The sequence below is a fragment of the Canis aureus genome, chromosome 5 (genome assembly GCF_053574225.1).
Source record: "Canis aureus isolate CA01 chromosome 5, VMU_Caureus_v.1.0, whole genome shotgun sequence".
Lineage (NCBI taxonomy): Eukaryota > Metazoa > Chordata > Mammalia > Carnivora > Canidae > Canis > Canis aureus.
Genome location: NC_135615.1, coordinates 11,393,924 through 11,413,201, shown reverse-complemented (window position 1 = coordinate 11,413,201; position 19,278 = coordinate 11,393,924). Strand labels below are relative to the sequence as shown.

Here is a 19,278-nt window from a genome sequence, read left to right as displayed (position 1 = left end):
CCAGGACCAAGGCATCCCAGGATTGGGATCATGACCTGAGCCAGGGACAAATGCTTACCTGACTGAACTACCCAGGCGCCCCTACTTTCAAAACTTTTCAACTTCTTAAGTACTGAAAACCAAAATGCAGGGAACATGTGTCTGAACTTTTAAATGTATGTACATATTTATTGATCTTCTTCACCACCCTGAAATTAATAAGCTGATCGATACTCTTCTATAAATGTGCATTTTTTACATTTTATATGTAATCTGTGGCTTGATTAATTTTGAATGATGGTTTCTGGACACACATACTGACAGGCAAACAGGGAAGAGAGAAAGCAGACAGAGGGAGAGTGGCAAACTTAAAAAGCAAAATTGACAACTATTATACAAACGAACAGCATGAATCACTATTCAAAAAATGACTCCGTAAAATTCTTCAAAAACTATTTGAAAGTAACGTTGGCAAGGTTTCAGTTCCTTTACTTCCCAAAGCTGGCTAGTCAGTTACCCCTCTGAAAATAGCACAGTGCTTCCCTCTATCAAGCACTTATCATGCTCTGTGGCAATTATCTGCTTGCCCATTAGAGGGTAAACCCAAGCTCTGTGGGGTCAGGGGTCATATCTATCTACTTTATTTCTCATTATGTCCCGATTCCCAGCAAAGTGCCTGGTGTGTGGTAAACACTCAAAACTGTTTGTTAAGTCAGTAATTGTTTTCAAAAGCGGTTTCTTTTAGCGATTTTTTTTTGTTTTATAGATACCAAAAATATGCATATTCGAAAATAAGATACCACTCTTTCACCGATCTTGCCTCAATCTACATCATTTCAGTAATGGTGTCCCCAACACTGACAAGTAGATGCGAGGTGCTCCGAACCTTCTCCTATGCCTTCCTTCCTTTGCTCATCTCAACACCATTTCTCCCTCGACCTCACCTAAGACTACCCTGCTCCAGTGAAAACCTTCCCCAGCCACTTCAGGTACCATAGCAAGAGCATAAACACATGCAAAATGTGATTCCTCGTTTTTTCTGCCACCAAGGGGGCCGGATACAATCTTATGTCCACAGTAAATGTCCAAAGAACAAACACATGCCCTTATGTAAGGATACTGTGAGGGCCACTTCCACTTCTATCCTATTCACTGTAGTTCAAGCACCATGTTCTGGAAGATTCAAACATGAGCAGGAAATGCTGCTTGCCCTCAATGTTTTCATCATAATTACACAACAAAAATAAATGCTTAAATCACTTGGTTTGGGGGAGGTCAACTCCCACTATCAAAAATAACAAGTGTTAAGAACAGAATGATTTTTTAAGGTTTTTCTTCTTTAATTCTTTTTTCCACATCTCTACTTTATTTCCTAGTTTCCTAAAGAGACAAACTCTGCCACTTTCATTGTTCTCAGAATGCCATGATACAAAAGCTCAATTCAAACAAATCAAAAGTTGACTCTGTTATAGTTAATACAGCCGCAAGGGGAAAAATTAATCCTAAATATGAGCAAACAAACAAAAAAAATGATCATCATTTCTTGCTTCTTGTCCTTAGAACCAAGCCTGGGGGTACTGCATAAAAGCAATAGGCCCCTCAAACAGAAATTTAGACATACCCTTTTACAAACAGCACTGCATATGATTCTGTACAGAAGACAAAAACGGCTATAGAGCAGCCCTGACAACAGTGAAAGAAAAGGAAGCTACAGTAGAAAATATGAGCAAAAAATAAAGAAAAGCAATTTTCATGACATAATTCTTCTAGGAAAATGGAATGCAAATTAGAGGCCATATCTGCATATGCTTACAAAAAGAAAGGAATTCTTGCTTCTAACTTCCAATGGTGCAATTTTCTTTAATTGTATAAACTTGGCTTAGGCTACCAATGGGTTTTAATTAAATCTCTTTATAATGTCTCCTTTGATTCATGACCTCTTAATAAGTTAAAATGACACGCGACCATTATACTTATTAACTGGAAAAACAACAGGCTTTAAAACCTACCTGCAAAAATCCACTGAAATTATAATGATGTGGCATAATTTTTAATGACAGTTGCATCTGGGGACTCCAGAAATATATATATATAAGATTGCCAATTCTTCTTTACCGTTCAGTATATGCTATTGAAGGTATTCCCAAAGAGTATCATAAAATCTGGAAGAAAATTCAGAGACTTTATAAGTTTTTAATTTGTATAATGCACTGGAAATTTCATCACTGTTTAAAAAGCTAATCTTTATTTGACTTTCCCTGTGGCATAGGAATATTTCTTTTCTGTTGTCACACCTCTGCCCTCCTTTGCCCTCATGTCTGTCCAGGCCAAGCTGCTAGCACAGGACATGCGAAATCTATATTCTGAGCTCCATAATTCTACTGACACCTGGAAAACTTAAAAACATAATTACTACTGTATGCTATCTTTGTTTCTATAAATGACTATGGTTCAAAACCACAAATAAAAAAAGGCTCACAAGGGCCAATTAAGGACTGGAAATAGGACCTGAAGGGATTTTTTTTTTTTTTTAGTTAAAATTGCTCAATTTGAAAATAGAAAAAATTTAAAAACCAGATGTAGGAGTTTTCCTGGGATGGCAACAGGTGGTATAATCCACCTCCACTAAAGAAACTGACTGAGGGGGGCACCTGAGTGGCTCAGTGGTTGAGTGTCTGCCTTCAGCTTAGGTCATGATCCTGGGGTCCGATCCCAGGGTCCTGGGATCAAGTCCCTCATTAGGTTCCCCACACGGAGCCTGCTTCTCCCTCTGCCTACATCTCTGCCTCTATGTGTCTCTCATGAATAAATTTTTAAAAAAAAACTGGCTGATGATAGTAGTCTATGATTACAAAATGTTTGTTACTTAATCCTCTCCAAACTACCTATGATGTATGCAGACCATTTTTCATTTACACCCTGTTATGGACTGAATAGTGTCCCCCCAAAACTTGTATCATGAAGTCCTAAGCCCTAAGGTGACTGTAGTTGGAGATGGGGCCCATAAGAAGGTAATTAAGGTTAAATGAGCTCAAAGGCTGGAGCTCTGATTCAATTCAACTGGTGTCCTTACAAGAAGAAGAGACCTCAGAGATGTCTTTCTCTCAGGCACATACATGGAGCAAGGGCCATGTGAGGACATAGCAAGATAGTGCTCTGTAAGCCTAGAAGAGAGATGTCACCAGAAATCAACCCCGTTGGACCTTGATCTTGGACTTTCAGCCTCTGGAACTGTGAGAAAATACATTTCTGTAGTTTAAGCCCCACAGCTCATGGTATTTGGTTATGGCGGCCTGAGCAGACTAATGCAAGTCCTATTTTTTTCAGGTACTTAGACACCAAAAAAATTCTCCAGCTATGACATTTTACAAAGGGGGCAGTCCTTGGATTTCTAGAACAGTGAAATCGTTAGATGTCACATTAGAAAGCAAATATTCCCACTTTGCCAAGAGAACACTGCTATAAACTTTTGATAAAACTATAGAAATCACTGAATGCTTAAGAGGAGAAGAGGCAATACTGTAGTAGACAAGAATTATCTAGAGACTTATTCCTGCAACCCAAGCAAGAGGCAGGTAGGGCCTAAATTAAGGAGGTGACAAGAAAGATAAAGTACAAAGCACCATGATAGGCATATGTAAAGATGCAAAAAATAAATTGAAAAAGATGTGGATGATCTTCATCTTCATGAAGCTAGAGCGATAAAATACGTAACAAGTTAAATGCTTATCAAAACCAAACTGTGGATGGTGATGTGTGGTGATGAGCAGTACAGCTAATGGTGCCATCGAACAAAGAACTCTTGTGGTTCAGAGAGGAGAAAGATCGCTGTGGGTCTGAGTGTGTGAGTTCAGGGTCATTTACAGACACCGTGGAAATTGTTCCAAACGAGGGGTGACTCATGCAAAAGCCCAGAATGGAGTAAGCTGTTCAGTCCTAAAAGAAATGGAAGGACAGTGTTGACAGCCAGCCAAAGAGAAGGTGAAAGATAATTTAGAAGCAGATCACAGAGGGTCCTTAGAGCCAGAAGGAAGGAGCTTTGGAGATGAGACTTGGTCCGATGCAGAGTGGAGCTCCAAGGGGGAAGCTCCTGGGGAATCCTAAGTAGGGTCTTCATGAAAGAAATATTTTAGACAGACTCATCTGGTGACCATGTTTAAGATACAATGAAAAAGCAGCAGAAGGAGCCTAGAAGGAGAGAAGGCCAATCAGGAGCTCTCTGCAGTAACCCAGGCAGGATAAGGGGCTGAACACAGGGGAAGCAAAAAGAAGGAAACATGGGGAAACCGATTTCACAAAAGAAGAATCTTTAGAAATGGTGTGCTGGATCCTTAACCTCTGTTTCCAAGAAGAAGAAGAAAAAAGTCATGTGTGTTAATTCTTTTATTATGGGGACCCCTTCCCGCCTCCCCTTCAGACAATCCCATTTTACAGCCACAACTCTCGTACTTGCCATGCACAAGTAATTACTGGTCTGGGACCTATTTGTTTCTTTAAGTGACTGTGGCTCAACAACAGAGGATAAAAAGAAGAGATCAACCTTTGAAGTTCTGCCCTAGGTGGAAAAATAAAGCAAAACCAGGTGTCAGGGAAACCACGGATTTGGACACGAGAAAGGACCAAGAGGTGATTTTCCGTACACTGTTCTCATGAAAGTCTAGGTATTCCTTATAGAAATACCTTCCCCGAGGAGAGGTTGTCCAGAGGATCTAATTAGGCTGGGTACGTCAAAGTGTTTTGAAACAAATAAAGCATTCATGCATGTGTTCGGTATTATAAGGAAATAACGTGTTGTTGTCCTATCAGTTTCTTTGATGTATTCTATCTTTGCTTTAAAGATAATGTTACTGACCCACTGTTATTTTGGAAAACATGGGAGTCACTAAGGAAAGATAAGTTGGAGATAAGGTACAGTCCACTAAAGTGACACGTAAGTTCATACTCTGTGAAAATAGCAGCCCTCGAGGGCTGAAATCAAAATCACTGAGCTAGTAACTATCTGTTAGCTCATCTATGTTAATCAACCCAGTTATGAATTATTTTTTAAAAGACTTTATTTATTCATTCATGAGAGACACGGAGAGAGAGGCAGAGACATAGGCAGAGGGAGAAGCAGTCTAGTCTGATGCAAGACTCGATTCCAGGACCCTGAGATCACACCCTGAGCCAAAGGAGATGCTCAACAGCTGAGCCACCCAGGCATCCCAACCAAATTATGAATTATATTAAAAATACTACACTATTCTCCTTTCAAAGTAGACTGGAGTACTCAACATCGGAAGCTTTCATACACACATTTTGCATTGCTCATAAAACAGTTGTGCTTCTTGTGTAAGCAACAAAATTAACAAATATTCTAGGTCAACACTGAATGTCTCTCATATTTACCTTCCTCGCCTTTTAACAAAAACCTTCTTACATTTGCTGAATGGAAGAAGAATGAGAAATCCTTCTGTATCAGTTGTTCGGGCTCATATAAGACCTAATTGCCTCATACACTGTAATTTTGCCACCAGTTTACAATTAGCATGCATTTCTCATGCATGAGTTGACCCAATTACATAACAAATTTTGCCTTTGGGGATTTCTCTTGACTGCTTGTCTTCTGTCCACCATACAACTCAATTTCACACCGTCAGCAGCCTAAACATGGCCCCAGTCAGTCTCTGTCAAAATGATTTATTTAAATTACAAACAGAGACCAGATCCCTAGATAATCATCCCTACCCTCATGCTCACCCTTACACTCAACCTAACTTTGAATCAAATCTTTTAATAGCCCATAGACACTGCTATTCAATTATTAGACCATCTTTACCTTCAATAATCTAATATTTTTGAAGCTAACTCACAAGATTTCAGGGAACTAAATCATCAGTATCCATGTGAGCTTATTAATGGGCACATAATTTATTTTGCATTCTAAGAAGTCAATGAAAAAATATGTAGCTCTATCAAAAAAACTAAAAATAATTACATTTCAATATCAAATTACAGAGAGATTTTTTCTCTATAATGCTTTTTAAAAAGGCTTCAATCCTAGCTTTTCTTGTGAAGCAAGTGAGCGTTTTATGAATGCTTCTGTTAAATTGAAAATGATAGTAAAAAAGGATATTTGGGAAATAGAAAAGATAACCAAAATTATACATACTGATAGGCTAAGGGAAAGAAACAGAGCAGGTGAAAATACTATTGTGTGTGGGCCAGTGATCTAAGGAAAGGGAGTTCTCAAGATTCCCACTGAAGCCAAAACACACAGGCACATTGCACACACACGCGCACGCACACACACACACACACACACACACAATTATTGCCTCTGTGAGTCAAGGACAGAAACAAATCTTGACAAATCACACAATGGTACACTTAACTGTTTCAGTCGGTCTATAAAATACAGGATTTTGTCATTTGGGGTTTTCCCCCCTTCTCCTCCATGTATTTCTCCATTACCTAAAATAAATTAGAAAATAAACTCTAGATTTTATCTACAGCACAGAGATTGTAAAAGTCTCTTGGGGTTGGACTTTACCATCTTATTTCACAATTTATCTATAGACTGCCTCGGCTAATTAAAAGTGCAGCTTAAATTAGTGTGTAAACAGGGAGAATGAAACACATCAATAATCTTCTCAAGGTTGGGGACTGAGTCTCTTAGATGCCAGCAATGATTCTGTCCTGCTATCAGGCTGCAGGTACCCTGAATGCATGCTTATAAACTTGAAGGTGGTAACCACCTGAATTAGAAACAGCCTTTACAATTACCCACATGAGCTAGAGCTAAGAGGACAACAGGGGAAAGGATTTTCAAAATGTCCAAAGGCACAGTATTCTTCAATACATGTCTGCATGTTGTTCTTTAAGAACATTTCCCTAAAACATCAATAAGCCAAGAAGATGTGGAGCTTGACTAGGTCATTTCTGACATTTCTGAGTTTCTGCCCTAGAATTTGGCAGAGTGTGGGAATACACAATTAGACATTTTCTAGAATTGTGTGGAGATTTGTTTTGTTTTGTTTTGTTTTGTTTTTTGTTTTGGAAACCAGTTCTGTTTATTTCCAACCAACCATTCAGTAAATTCTGAAACCCTGACTCTTTTCTTATTCTTTCTGCAGCTATGACCAAGTGAGTAATGTAACAGAAGAATTTTAAATTGCAGCATTTAATAAATCTCCCAGATTCAATATGCTGTCATTACAGACCTCAAAAGAAAGAAGTCAAGGCTAAACCCATGCTCACACCTTTCATTACACACAATTTCAAATTTATGGTTGTGTTCTAATCCCACATCTCAGTAACAGATGCAGGCTGAGTAGGTATTTCCAAAAGATTTCAAATCCTGCAAAATGAATATGAGAGTGGCAGAGAACATTTCATAACACTGACACAGACACAAGCAATCAAAAATGCCCATTCATCCACAACACATTACCCAAAACACCTAGGAGGTGTCATTAAATCCACAGTTTTATGTCTTTGTGCTTTCTTTAGTCCGAAAGGGATTAAAGTCAGTTTAGAAAGATCCATATGATATTTAAACATAACATAAACAAAACAAGTAAGCAAAAGTTGAAACAAATAAGAAAATGAAGCAATGGAAAAATAAAGATTGCAAAGACCCTGACTTACTTAACCCACCTACATCAACCTGTATTAAGCTTGTCACTCATATGTCATATGCCTTATCATTTTCAGAATGAGCCTGCTCATCTCAGCCCCTTCAAGTGGGAATATTCTGGAGACCAGTCGGAACATTTTTTCACCGCCTTTCCTCTCAAAACAGACACAGTCCAGGCCACTGTCAAAAATATCTGTATGGAATTGGCCCATATGTTTAAGTATTTGGGTTTATCTGAAAGTAATGTGGAAAATTGGACCAAACCAAAGTACCACCTTTCAGATTAATCCAAGTTTCTCATAGAAGAAAAAAAAATCTTTGAGTAATATGGAAAACCCTGTGAGGTCACGGAAAATGTTCATGAAGTTGCAGCCTTATAAATGAATAGTAAATTCACGAGACCTCAGAATATTTAACAGTTTCCTTTCAAGACTAAATCCCTAATGGTAATATTATGAAATCTGTATCCTTTACTGCTATCCAAACATTAATATGCCTCATCTTGGTTAAAAGAACCAGTTAGAAGGCTGCTATGGGTGCTAACATAAGACAATTCCAACAACAACAAAAAATTCTTAAAGACGTTATCTAAATTATATGCTTTTAAACACCTGTGTTGTCTAAATAACAGGCTTAATCCAAATGGCATTTTGTACATACTACTATGTATATGATACATACAGATTTATACATACAGATTTATACGTACCTGTGTTATAAGGGTTTTTTGCATAATTAAGAACGGATCTGCAAACAGCTTCTGGTATTGAATAAAATGTATATTCCTGCTAATGATAAAGGTTGGTGAAATGATCAGTTCTTTTCTTATTAAATATGAATATTGACTTAATTTGAATATAAATGAAAGGGCTTACCTTTGAATTGGTTGCAATCCTTAGGTTAGAGGTCCCATGGATGTCTTAAGCAGAAATGCTTGTTCTTTTTGAAATAAATTTCTGTGATAGTTTACAATTGATGATATAACTTTTTTGTGTGCAGAATTATTTTTGTTTTTTTTTAAGTTCTCCAAAAATAATCCAAAGAAAGAAACATTACTCTATGTAACTGTGGTGGAATACATCTCTAACTCACATTTTGAAAAGCAAAAATAGTTTTTTTAATTAAAAAAAAAACAATGAATAGGAAAAAAGGTGAGGGGAGTAACGCATGACTGGTGTGTTGTTGGGATGAGGGAGAAAAACGAGGGGACAAAAGACGTGAATCCTTAAAATTCAACCTTCTCTCTTCAAAGGAAAAAAAGGTCCTTACCAAAATAAAATGTCTATTTCAGGAGCAAACAATGAATAAACCTTAGGGACTATGGCAAAATGAAGTGTTTACTCTGCCTCCTCCGACTCCCTAAATAAGTTTTTTAAACATCACATCCTTCTGTTTTGGAACTTTTCCCCAGTAAAATTATTTCTCAAATTATATACTACAATTCTATCTCCAAATTGTGATTATATACAGTGATGATGGCCCAATATCAGTGAGTTTACATCATCTGCTAATTAAATACTTCCTGGAAATTAAGGCGACATCATTTATAACATCGAGATACACAAAGTTCAGTGACTGTACAAGAGACACTTCTTATGAAAAATAGCATGAATCTCACATATTTGCACATATTTTTACATCATGGACACAGTTGCTAATTTTCATTCATCTGTCCTCTTGGCTACCTAACACAGAACTGATTTTTTTTCTGAAAAAAAGAATACATTTTGACAAACTTCTGATAAAACTTCAGAAGAAACATAATTATAAGTGTGAATTCCTAAAACTGAAGACAAGCCATTTATTCACCTCTAAGCAGTACAGAATTAACACTTTTTAAGTCACTAACAGGCTTTGAACTTCTGCTACTCTCAATTTTCTTTTTCAAGAAAAATATATTACTTAACAAGACGCAGCTTTGAAATCCAAAGCAACTTCACGTGTAAAGTTTATTTCTGAAATTAGATGTAATGCATCATTTCAACAAATACCTGGTTTAACATATGCAACCTTACATACACATAATTAGCAAATATATGATTTTGCAAAATACTTAGCCTTATGCGTATATATTTTGTATGACTACCCTCCAGCAAAATAAATAAATACATAAATAAATAAATAAATAAATAAATAAATAAATAAATAATAAATAAAACCTGTCAGGTTTTTTAATTTAATTATAAAAGTCCTATTTTGGAAAAATTCAAAAGTTGAAAACCATTAAAAATGGAAATAAGATGCTAAATTGCAACAACTCTTATTATTAGCAATGACTGTATGTCTAAATAGACATTTAGCTTATTTAATTAAATTGTTTTCTTTAGGAGACTTATTTCATCAGTCACTGTAATTAATTAAATTGAATATACATACAGAAATACAGTCATTGCTATTAAAGTGTCAGGCTCCAGGTAACTGTGACGAAATCAAAGAGAAGGAACCTATCAGGTGAACCTGGCATACTTCATGAGCATGCTGAGCACTGCTTGCACGCAGTAGCAACAAAACATTCCCAAGTCCCAATCTCATTTTCTCATCCAGACACACAAGTCAGGGCAATCGCATCACTGAACAGTCACCTACGTTACTGATCTGCTCCTGAGTCCTCTTGAGCCTCTGTAGTTCGGGGGTGTCTGTAACGATGCTGAAGCCCCTGCCTTTGCTTTCTTCAAAATCTCTCTTGTACTTGACCTAACAGAAGGGAGGAGAACAAAAGAAAGAAAGAAAAAGAAGTCAACAGAGAAAAAACAAATCCCACTCAAGACAGGCCAGGGCCAAGGAAGTGGTTAAAATTGGAAGCAATGCCTCCAGACCCCAACTCCATCAGCAGGTGACAGAAGGAAAGGCCACGGAGCAGAGCCCAACTGTGCGGATTGCATCCCGGCAATGCCACAGACTGTGTGAACTTAGGCAAGTCATTTAACCACTCTGTGCTTCGGTGGTCTCATCTGTCAAACTGGTGATAGCAGCAGCAACAATATTTAAATAATGTTGGGACGCCTGGGTGGCTCAGCGGTTGAGCGCCTGCCTTCAGCTCAGGGCCTGATCCCAGGATCCAGGATTGAGTCCCACACATCAGGCTCCCTGCGTGGAACCTGCTTCTCCCTCTGACTATGTCTCTGCCTCTCACTCTCTCTGTGTCTCTCATGAATAAATAAATCTTCAAAAAAATTTAAATAATGCTATTTATTAAGCCATGGGGATAGGGTCAAATGTCCTAAGATACATGTCTAATCGTGAATAAGCAAGCAAGTGCTCCGTAAGAGTTATTATTACCACCATTAATAGTTGTACCACTGCTCAAGAAAACAGCATGGGAAAAGACCGCCAACACTGCCCCCGTGCCCATCTTGTCAGGAAAAAACATCATTTGAGCCTGCACTGCACTATGGGAGAAGAAGACACACAAAATCATCAACAGCTAGCCCTGTCCTTGCAAAATGTTCGCTCTCTTTCGTAAGGCAAAACATATGGATATGATTCTACAATGCTATCTTGCCAAATGTCAAGTATGTAAATGCTTATGGAAATATTTATAAAATAAGCCACACCCAGAGATTAAAAGGTTCTAGCACATGCCCCTGGCACACTGTGTGCTGAGGTACCTAAGATTTTTTTTTCTGTATTTAAATGCACTTCTTTCCTAATTATAACCCAGTGAAGCTGATTTTACAGTTTCCTCAAGGGACTAGAATGGCTAATGCTTAATCTTACTAGATAGAGCTCCATCTCCTATTATTAGCATAATGACAACTGTCACACCGGTTAAATATTCTGCTTGTTAATGACTGACACGCTACATCACTTTGTTGTTATTTCTTTAAAATCTAAATATTAAGTAATATGGAAACACACTTTTGATCACCCACATAATCCCCATTTTACATTCATAATTATTAGGCTCAAATTAACACTTAATAGTTAACATTTAGAGTGGCTAATAAAAATACCATTCTGTAAGCGCAACTTTCTGTATAAATCTGAAAGTTCACTTAGTTGAGTATAGAATGACTGGTTTTGTTGAGTCATGTCTGTGTGTTTAAGCATTCAGTTCTCTCACGTATTATTGTCCTTTGGAGGTTACCAAAAAATTTCCTTTTACCAGAAAAGCTTGAAAGAAAAATAATAACCCTCCCAGATGGCAACAAACAGAAAGGTCTAGATACTCTCTCATCACCTGTACTTAAGGATATCTTACTTTTGCTCCATATTTTCATCTACATTTATAAAAGTACTAAAATCTTTACTCTTTCTATTTCCATAAATAAAAGGTCAAATAACCTGCATAGTTTTTCTTTCACAGAAAATGCTAAATGATCTTAGCTTTGTAAACCCCAAACCCCCAGCATGAGTGAAGATACACACACCCCCGCACAGTCTCAGGGTTTTATGCCTAACTAAACAGGGAAGCCATTTAGCCTCGCTTGACATAAGCAGAGCACAGAGTCATAAAATAATAAAAGTAGCAAAGACGACAAGGTTATAACAGCGACAGGCACGAAGAAATGAGAAAAATCCATAAACCAAGTTCTAACACTCATAATACCTGTTACAGGGAGGGCGCAATCACATATTCTTTTTTGGGATTAATTTAAAGGTCTTTTTTTTTTTTTTTTTTAAGTGGTAATTCCACCTCAAAACAAGAACTGAAAAGAAAACCCATCAAGTCCCAGAGCCATAGGTTTGGACGTCTAACTTGGGTTTGTCTCATTAAGGGTCTAGTTTTGAAGAGTATACAATCATCTCCGTAAGCAGTCTGCAGAGTTTTCGACGCGTAATCCTTTTTTATGGTAGGATCCACAACCAGGCCTCATATACTCTCAGTTCCTTAATCCACCTTTACTGCATACAGGGAGCTTGGAACCATAGTCACCTCCTCTCTTGTCTCCCGCTCACTTACATCCCCTCTAGGTCTAATTTTAAATGTTATATCTGATGACTTGCCAGTCATGATTCTGAGAGACAAGTGGATACAAAAAGAGATCAGAGGACAAAGGGAGGAGGACTCAGTCATGTGTCCCCTTTGCCCTCATGACATGACCCCATCCTGCCAATGAAAACACTGCACCCTTGAGACAGGAGATTGATCCATACTGGACCCATAATCCAGCATAATGTCTGTAAGCCCCAGATCTGGCACTTTGGTAGGAACCCTTGAGAAAGGGGTGCCCTTTCTCCAGGTCTGGCTCATTCAGTAAGCTGTGAAACTGAAGCTGCTGATTGCCATCCAGTCACCCTTCAATAATGACAAAGCCATCGCGGTGGCAAGCAAAGCAAGAGATTTAGAGGAAGTCTTGATCAGCCACCAGGTTTATCAGTTAAGTGAGCTAATCTATCTCCTCTTTATAATCAGAAGAATTTTGATTAATACAACCTACTCTTGCCATGCCTAAAATGTTTACACATGTACAAGCTTCCCAGTAAATATTAACATTGAATTTCTCCACTAATTCATCCTATTGTGATACGAAATTTAGTAGTTTACAAAAACAGTGAATTCTATCTTGGAAAAAGCATCACTTTGGTGGACAAGAGCCTAGAATTCTCATCCCATCTCTGTCACTTGCCAGCTACCTCAGCTTCTGTCAGCCAGTTTCCTCCTCTCTAATTAGAGGTTCTAGTAACTTCCTAACTAACAGATCTGTAGAGATTGAATGAGAGGAAACACAGGAAAAAAACTTAAGAAAGGGATGCCTGGATGGCTCAGTGGTTGAGCATCTGCCTTTGGCTCAGGGCATGATCCTGGTCTGTGGATCGAGTCCCCTATCAGGCTCCCTGCATGAAACCTGCTTCTCCCTCTGCCTGTGTCTCTGCCTCTCTCTGTGTCTCTCATGAATAAATAAATAAAATCTGAAAAAAAAAAAAAAAAAGATCTTATGAAAGAATAAGGTACTGCACAAATTCCCAGTGTTGCCACCATTATATTGGTTTTGCTTGGTGTGAAAGGATTATCCGTCACGAGATATTAAAGAGAATGATTCTACAATAAAAAAGATCATTGCTACCAAAGCAAAATATATTGAGAATTAGCTATTAGCTTACATTTACAAATTTTACTCAAGCTATTCCAGAACAGAAACTGATTTTTTTTGTTGTTGGATTTATGCCAACAATCAGACCCCCACATAGCACCTCAGATATGTCATCTGGTGATCACACAGGTGGAGATAAATTCTGAACCCCATCTGTGCAGGTGCTGGGCGACAATCTATCTTTGCCAAGAGTCATACCACATGCTGTGCAAATCTGTAAGAACTGGATGAAGAGTATTCTCGTAAGACTATTGGGGGTTCCCTGTCACTGACAAAATGTTCCCTCTTCCTCCCTACCCTGAGCCCATGGGAAGCATAATCCATTTATTCATCAAAGCTCAGTGCCAGTGATGCTCCTCTGTGAGCTGGACCGGCCTCCTCCCGGTCTGGGGCTCCATAGCTTTACACCTGCCTATTAGAGCAGTTATCACTCTGAACTGCGTTTGCAATGGGGTCATAGCCCCAGGCTCTAGAACACATGGAACTCAGGAGCAAGGGCAAGGTTTCTCCATCTTTCCAATCCCAGGACGTAGCATAAACACCTGGCCCATGGGAGGTGATGAACAAATGATTAAGAAAAAGATGGGAAGGAAAAGAGGAAGAGAAAGAGAAAGAAGAGGGGTGAAAGCAAAGGGGCCAATTCCAGAGGTAAGAGAGGAACCACATATTCTGGAACATGGCAGCTCCATTTGGCAGGAGCATCTGGTGGGGGAGTGGTGGGCAGGCAGGAGAAGACCAGGATATTAAGCTACGAAAACAAATCTAGATCAGCTTTGGAAAGAAATTGTTAGCCATAGTGCTTGTCCATTTGGGCTTTTATGACAAAAGTGCCATAGACTGGGTGGCTTATAAACCATAGGATATTTCTCATGGTTCTGGAGGCAGGGAAGTTCAAGATGAAGGCCCAGGCAGAGTCAGAGTCAGTAGCTGGTAAGAGCCTGCATCCTGGTTCACAGATGGCCATCTTCTCACTATGTCCTCAATGGAGGCAGAGTTGGCAAGCTCTCTGGGTCTCTTCTACAAGAGACCCCATGATCTGATTGTCTCCCAAAGGCCTCACCTCCAAATGCCTTCACATTGGGGATTAAGTTTCAGTATGTGGATTTGGGGCAACACAAACATGCAGTGCTCTCCTATATTAACTTTCTCAACATTAGCTCCAGTATTCATTGAACCTTATATAAGCTGCCCTTCAAAATTCCGGCTCATTCCCCAGTAAAAATGCTTTTCTTCCCTTATACTTCAACACTGGATATAAAATTATCATTTCTGGTCTCTTGCCTACTCTCCTATTAAAACGTATTTCATGATAATTTCATGAATAACAATGGCAGTATATCTTAGGAATGTCATTCTTTGGAATCCCCTCAAATGTTCACCCATTCAATCCTTTGTTCATTCAACAGATATTTATTGAGCACCTACTATGTTCCCGATGTGGGAACAATGCAGAAAGACAGCAGTCATGATCTCTGCTGTCTTAGAGCTTACATTTCGATGGGAGAGACAGAAAAGACACAAGACCTATGGAAGCTGAACGAATGGTACGTTAGTGGTAGTGCTAAGATAAAAACAAAGCAAAAAGATGAGACGAGAAGGGTCAGGAAATCTGCCTTTTTAGCTAGCGTGGTCAGAGAAGGCCCCAGCGAGAAGGTGGCATCTCAACAGGACCTGAAGGGGGTAAGGGCTGTAAGCAGAGCAGGAACACGCTGGACTTCTAGTTTGACAGGCACTCACTGGCCATTGCACTAACCCACCGGAGGGGGGCAGGAGGAAAGCAGACCAGGTAAAGAGTAGACAATTTGGCTCCTCCTCCCCCAGCTGTCTACTATTAGAGGGCCATCCCAGGACCCAGAAGACAGAGAGAGTTCCTGGGCCCAGCCTCAGACCCAGGCCTTCCCAGCAGACCCATCTAGGGAGCTGTGTATTCCTGTCAGCACAGTGCAGGAAAGACACAGGAAGAGGGAGGACAGAATTATGATGCACCATGAGTTTTGAAAAAGAATGGGCCACAGCTGACAAGTAATGCAGTCTTGGTTTCCTCTAGGCTTATCTCTCCAAGACTGAACAAAGGCACTTTGCAAATGCATTCTTAAAGTCAAAGGTAAGAAACACACACACAATAGGAATTTGATTTGACACATTTTTCTTCTGAAGGAACTTAAAAATATATTTCAAATGCTGAATGCTGCATAATACTGACATGTCATATGTACATGTTTGTACACGTGTCCACACACTAACACATATCCAACTACCTATACTACAGATGAGAACCCGATATTAAGAATCAAAAGACCTGGATTTAAACCTTAATTCTCGGGATGCCTGGGTGGCTCAGCAGTTGAGCGTCGGTCTTCAGCTCAGGGCGTGAGTCCAGTCCTGAGATCAAGTCCCATATCGGGCTTCCTGCATGGAGCTGCTTCTCCCTCTGTCTACGTCTCTGCCTCTCTCTATGTGTCTCTCATGAATAAATAAATAAAATCTTTAAAAAAAACTTAATTCTGTCCTGTGATCTTTATTTGTTCAATTTCTCTAACACTCCTGATCGTCAGCTATAAAATGGAAAAAGAAAAGAAAAAAAGAGCAATATGCTACAGAACGTTTGGGAGGTTGAAGTTAACATTATGAAAGCATCAAGCAAGGCCATGCCTTCAGTAGGTCACTAGTAAATATTAGCTTTGTCCTTCCCACTAAATTTCAAAAATGACCTTTGTTGCTTAATACGATCATTTCTGCCAATCTGCATGTATGTGCTCAGTGATATTTTGTTTGGATTCATCAGCTAGTAGCACTCACAAGTTCACACAGCCTGGAAACCAAGGTAGTTCTGGCCTAGCTTAAGAAAAAGGCTCCAGATGATTGAAAAGGAAGACTTTTCAAAAGCAAAATGATAAACAGAGCTATAAATCGAATTATTTGCTAATTCTGAGACATAAATTTTCTTCCCCAAATGCTCTAAGGACCATAATTACTAATATAATAGTGTAAATAAATTTTTAAAAATGAAAATCACAAAACAGTAAAGTCAGAGAGCCACACTGGATGAAGAAGCAACATGCATGGGACACCAGGGTGGCTCAGAGGTTGAACGTCTGGCTCCGGCTCATGTTGTCATCCTGGGGTCCAGGGATCAAGTCCCACATCAGGCTCCCCAAAGGGAGCCTGCTTCTCCCTCTGCCTATGTCTCTGCCTCTCTCTGTATCTCTCATGAAAAAAATAAATAAAACCTTATTTTAAAAAAAGAAGCCAAGTGCAACAAGAGACTGATAAATTGTCGGACAAGGAGCTAAAAGGAGAGTAAGTCAGAAGCAGAAGCAAAGTGCTATAGCCCAGCAGCTCCATACTCAGATATTCTCATCTCCATAGAAACCCTTGCCCATGAGCATCCAGGGACATAGATCAGCATGTTCAAAATAACAATGTATTATCAAGACAACTGCGGGGCTCCTGGGTGGCTCAGCAGTTGAGTGTCTGCCTCTGGCTCAGGGTGTGATCCCGGGGTCCTGGGATTGAGCCCCACATTGGGCTCCCTGCATGGAACCTCCTTTTCCCTCTGCCTATGTCTCTACCTCTCTCTGTGTGTCTCTCATGAATGAATAAACAAACAAACAAATAAATAAATAAGAAAATTGGGGGCACCTAGGTGCTGCTATCAGTTAACCATCTGCCTCTTGATTTCAGCTCAGGTCATAATCTCAGGGTTGTGAGATTGAACCCCATGTCCCACTCCATGCTGGGCATGGAGCCTGCTTAAGACTCTCTCTCTCCTACTGCCCACCCCTCCCACCTCCATAGCTCACACACACAGTCTCTAAAAAAAAAAGAAAAGAAAGAAAATTAGAAACAACCCAAGTATCCATCTACAGGAGAATGAATGAATTATATTCATATAACATAATATTATCCAGGAGTAAAAATAAATGAACTACAGCTACATGGAATCACATACGTACAAATCTCAGGAGTATTTTGTTGAAGGAGAAAGAAGCAAAGAATACCCACATAAGTGGTAAATAAAGGGCGAAAAGAAACTTGATAAAGGCAACATCCAGAGTTTCTGTGAGATCTGCTTATGGAAGGATGTGAGGGGAGCTTCACTGGTCCTGATGTCCACGTGCTGAAGCTGGAAGGTAGATTCACATACGATCCTTTGGTTATCATGCTGCAAAACTTACATGGTTATTCCCCATGTGCTTTTATATGGATCCAATATTTTACAATAAAGCATTTTCAAAGAAAGCAGAAACAGAGTTTTAAAACTCCAAATGGGGGGGGGGGGGCAGTCCGGGTGGCTCAGGGGTTTAGTGCCCCCTTCAGCCCGGGGCATGATCCTGGAGACCCGGGATCGAGTCCCACGTTGGGATCCCTGCGTGGAGCCTGCTTCTCCCTCTGCCTGTGTCTCTGCCCCTCTCTATCTCTGTCTCTCATAAATAAATAAAATCTTATTAAAAAAAAAAAACTCCAAAAGGGAAAGCTGATGTACCCAGACTTGGGTTTTCCATAAATGGCTAGTGACCTGGCCAGTGGGCATCCATATGCAGAAAGTTAAGTTAGCCATTCATTTCCTCATCTTAATGAGGCTGTTTCACTCTAGTGGCAAACAGAGAGTTGATGCAGAAAGATAGGAAAAATAGAAATCGAGAGAGGGAGAAAGGGTGTTGCAGAATGGATTGCAAACATGGATTAACAAGGAACACTAGCAGAACAAGGGGGTCCTGGGCCTATCACAATAGACCAGATGGCTGAGAATCCAGGGGCGGAAGGGTAAGCAAAAGGAAAACATTATTTAGCCTTAAAGCAGCTTACCAAAAAAAAAAAAAAAAAAAAAGCAGCTTACCTTGTCAGAATGTTTAACGGAAGCCTAAAATCTACAGGCATGTTTATTACTGATTCATGTTATCCTGCTCTTTATTTCACACATTTAAAAGTGTCCATCTGATACAATGAAATCAATGGCCAATTTTATTATCTTTTATGACATGATGGATACTTTACATTTCTTCAAGGAGGGGGGGATTGTGAGGGTGGCATCATTTTTAAACTACATGCAAAATTCCTAGCGAGATCCACAAAATTTAGCAATTATGTACCATTGCGTATAATTCTGTAGATTTTAAAGTACTAGAGAATGTGGACCATATGCTCTTTCTATCCATCGCATTTGGCTTGGTGTTAAGCATATATTAAGAACTTAATAACTATTTCATGATTGATTACTATCTGGTTTTGTATTTTACCATCTAAAATGCAGAAAATTGGCTAATCTCACAATGCTAGATGGGAATTAAACAACTACAAAGGAAAATCTGATTAAGGGCTTTCTTTAAGATGAAGTTAATTTTACCAAATGTTAAGTCAAATGAGCTCAAAAGAGAATTTGTTTTTTTAAATTAATCTCATAATTTGTAAATTTATGGTTAATTAAATAAAATTAAATTTTTAATTACCTTTTAAAACATGATTAAAAAGCATTAAAATAATTTTCATAGATTTCTAGGCTCCAAATTAGCCTTCCACTGTATTCATGGGCATACTTATTGATATTTACAGATTTGTTAGTATTTTATGTATATTCACAATCCATCTTCAATGTATTTAGAGTTCCTTCATTTAAAAAAACTTCGAAATCTAGATTTTATTCTA

General features: G+C 39.0%; 1 protein-coding gene across 2 annotated transcripts in view; it reads right to left on the bottom strand.

Annotated features, from left to right (window-relative positions):
* NEBL (nebulette) overlaps positions 1 to 19,278 on the bottom strand; it is a 343,159-nt gene that overhangs the window by 153,571 nt on the left and 170,310 nt on the right. For both annotated transcript variants that reach the window (XM_077896878.1, XM_077896879.1), the window contains exon 4: positions 10,184 to 10,291. In XM_077896878.1, the coding sequence (XP_077753004.1) occupies positions 10,184 to 10,291 (108 nt within the window). The remainder of the gene's footprint in view (positions 1 to 10,183; positions 10,292 to 19,278) is intronic.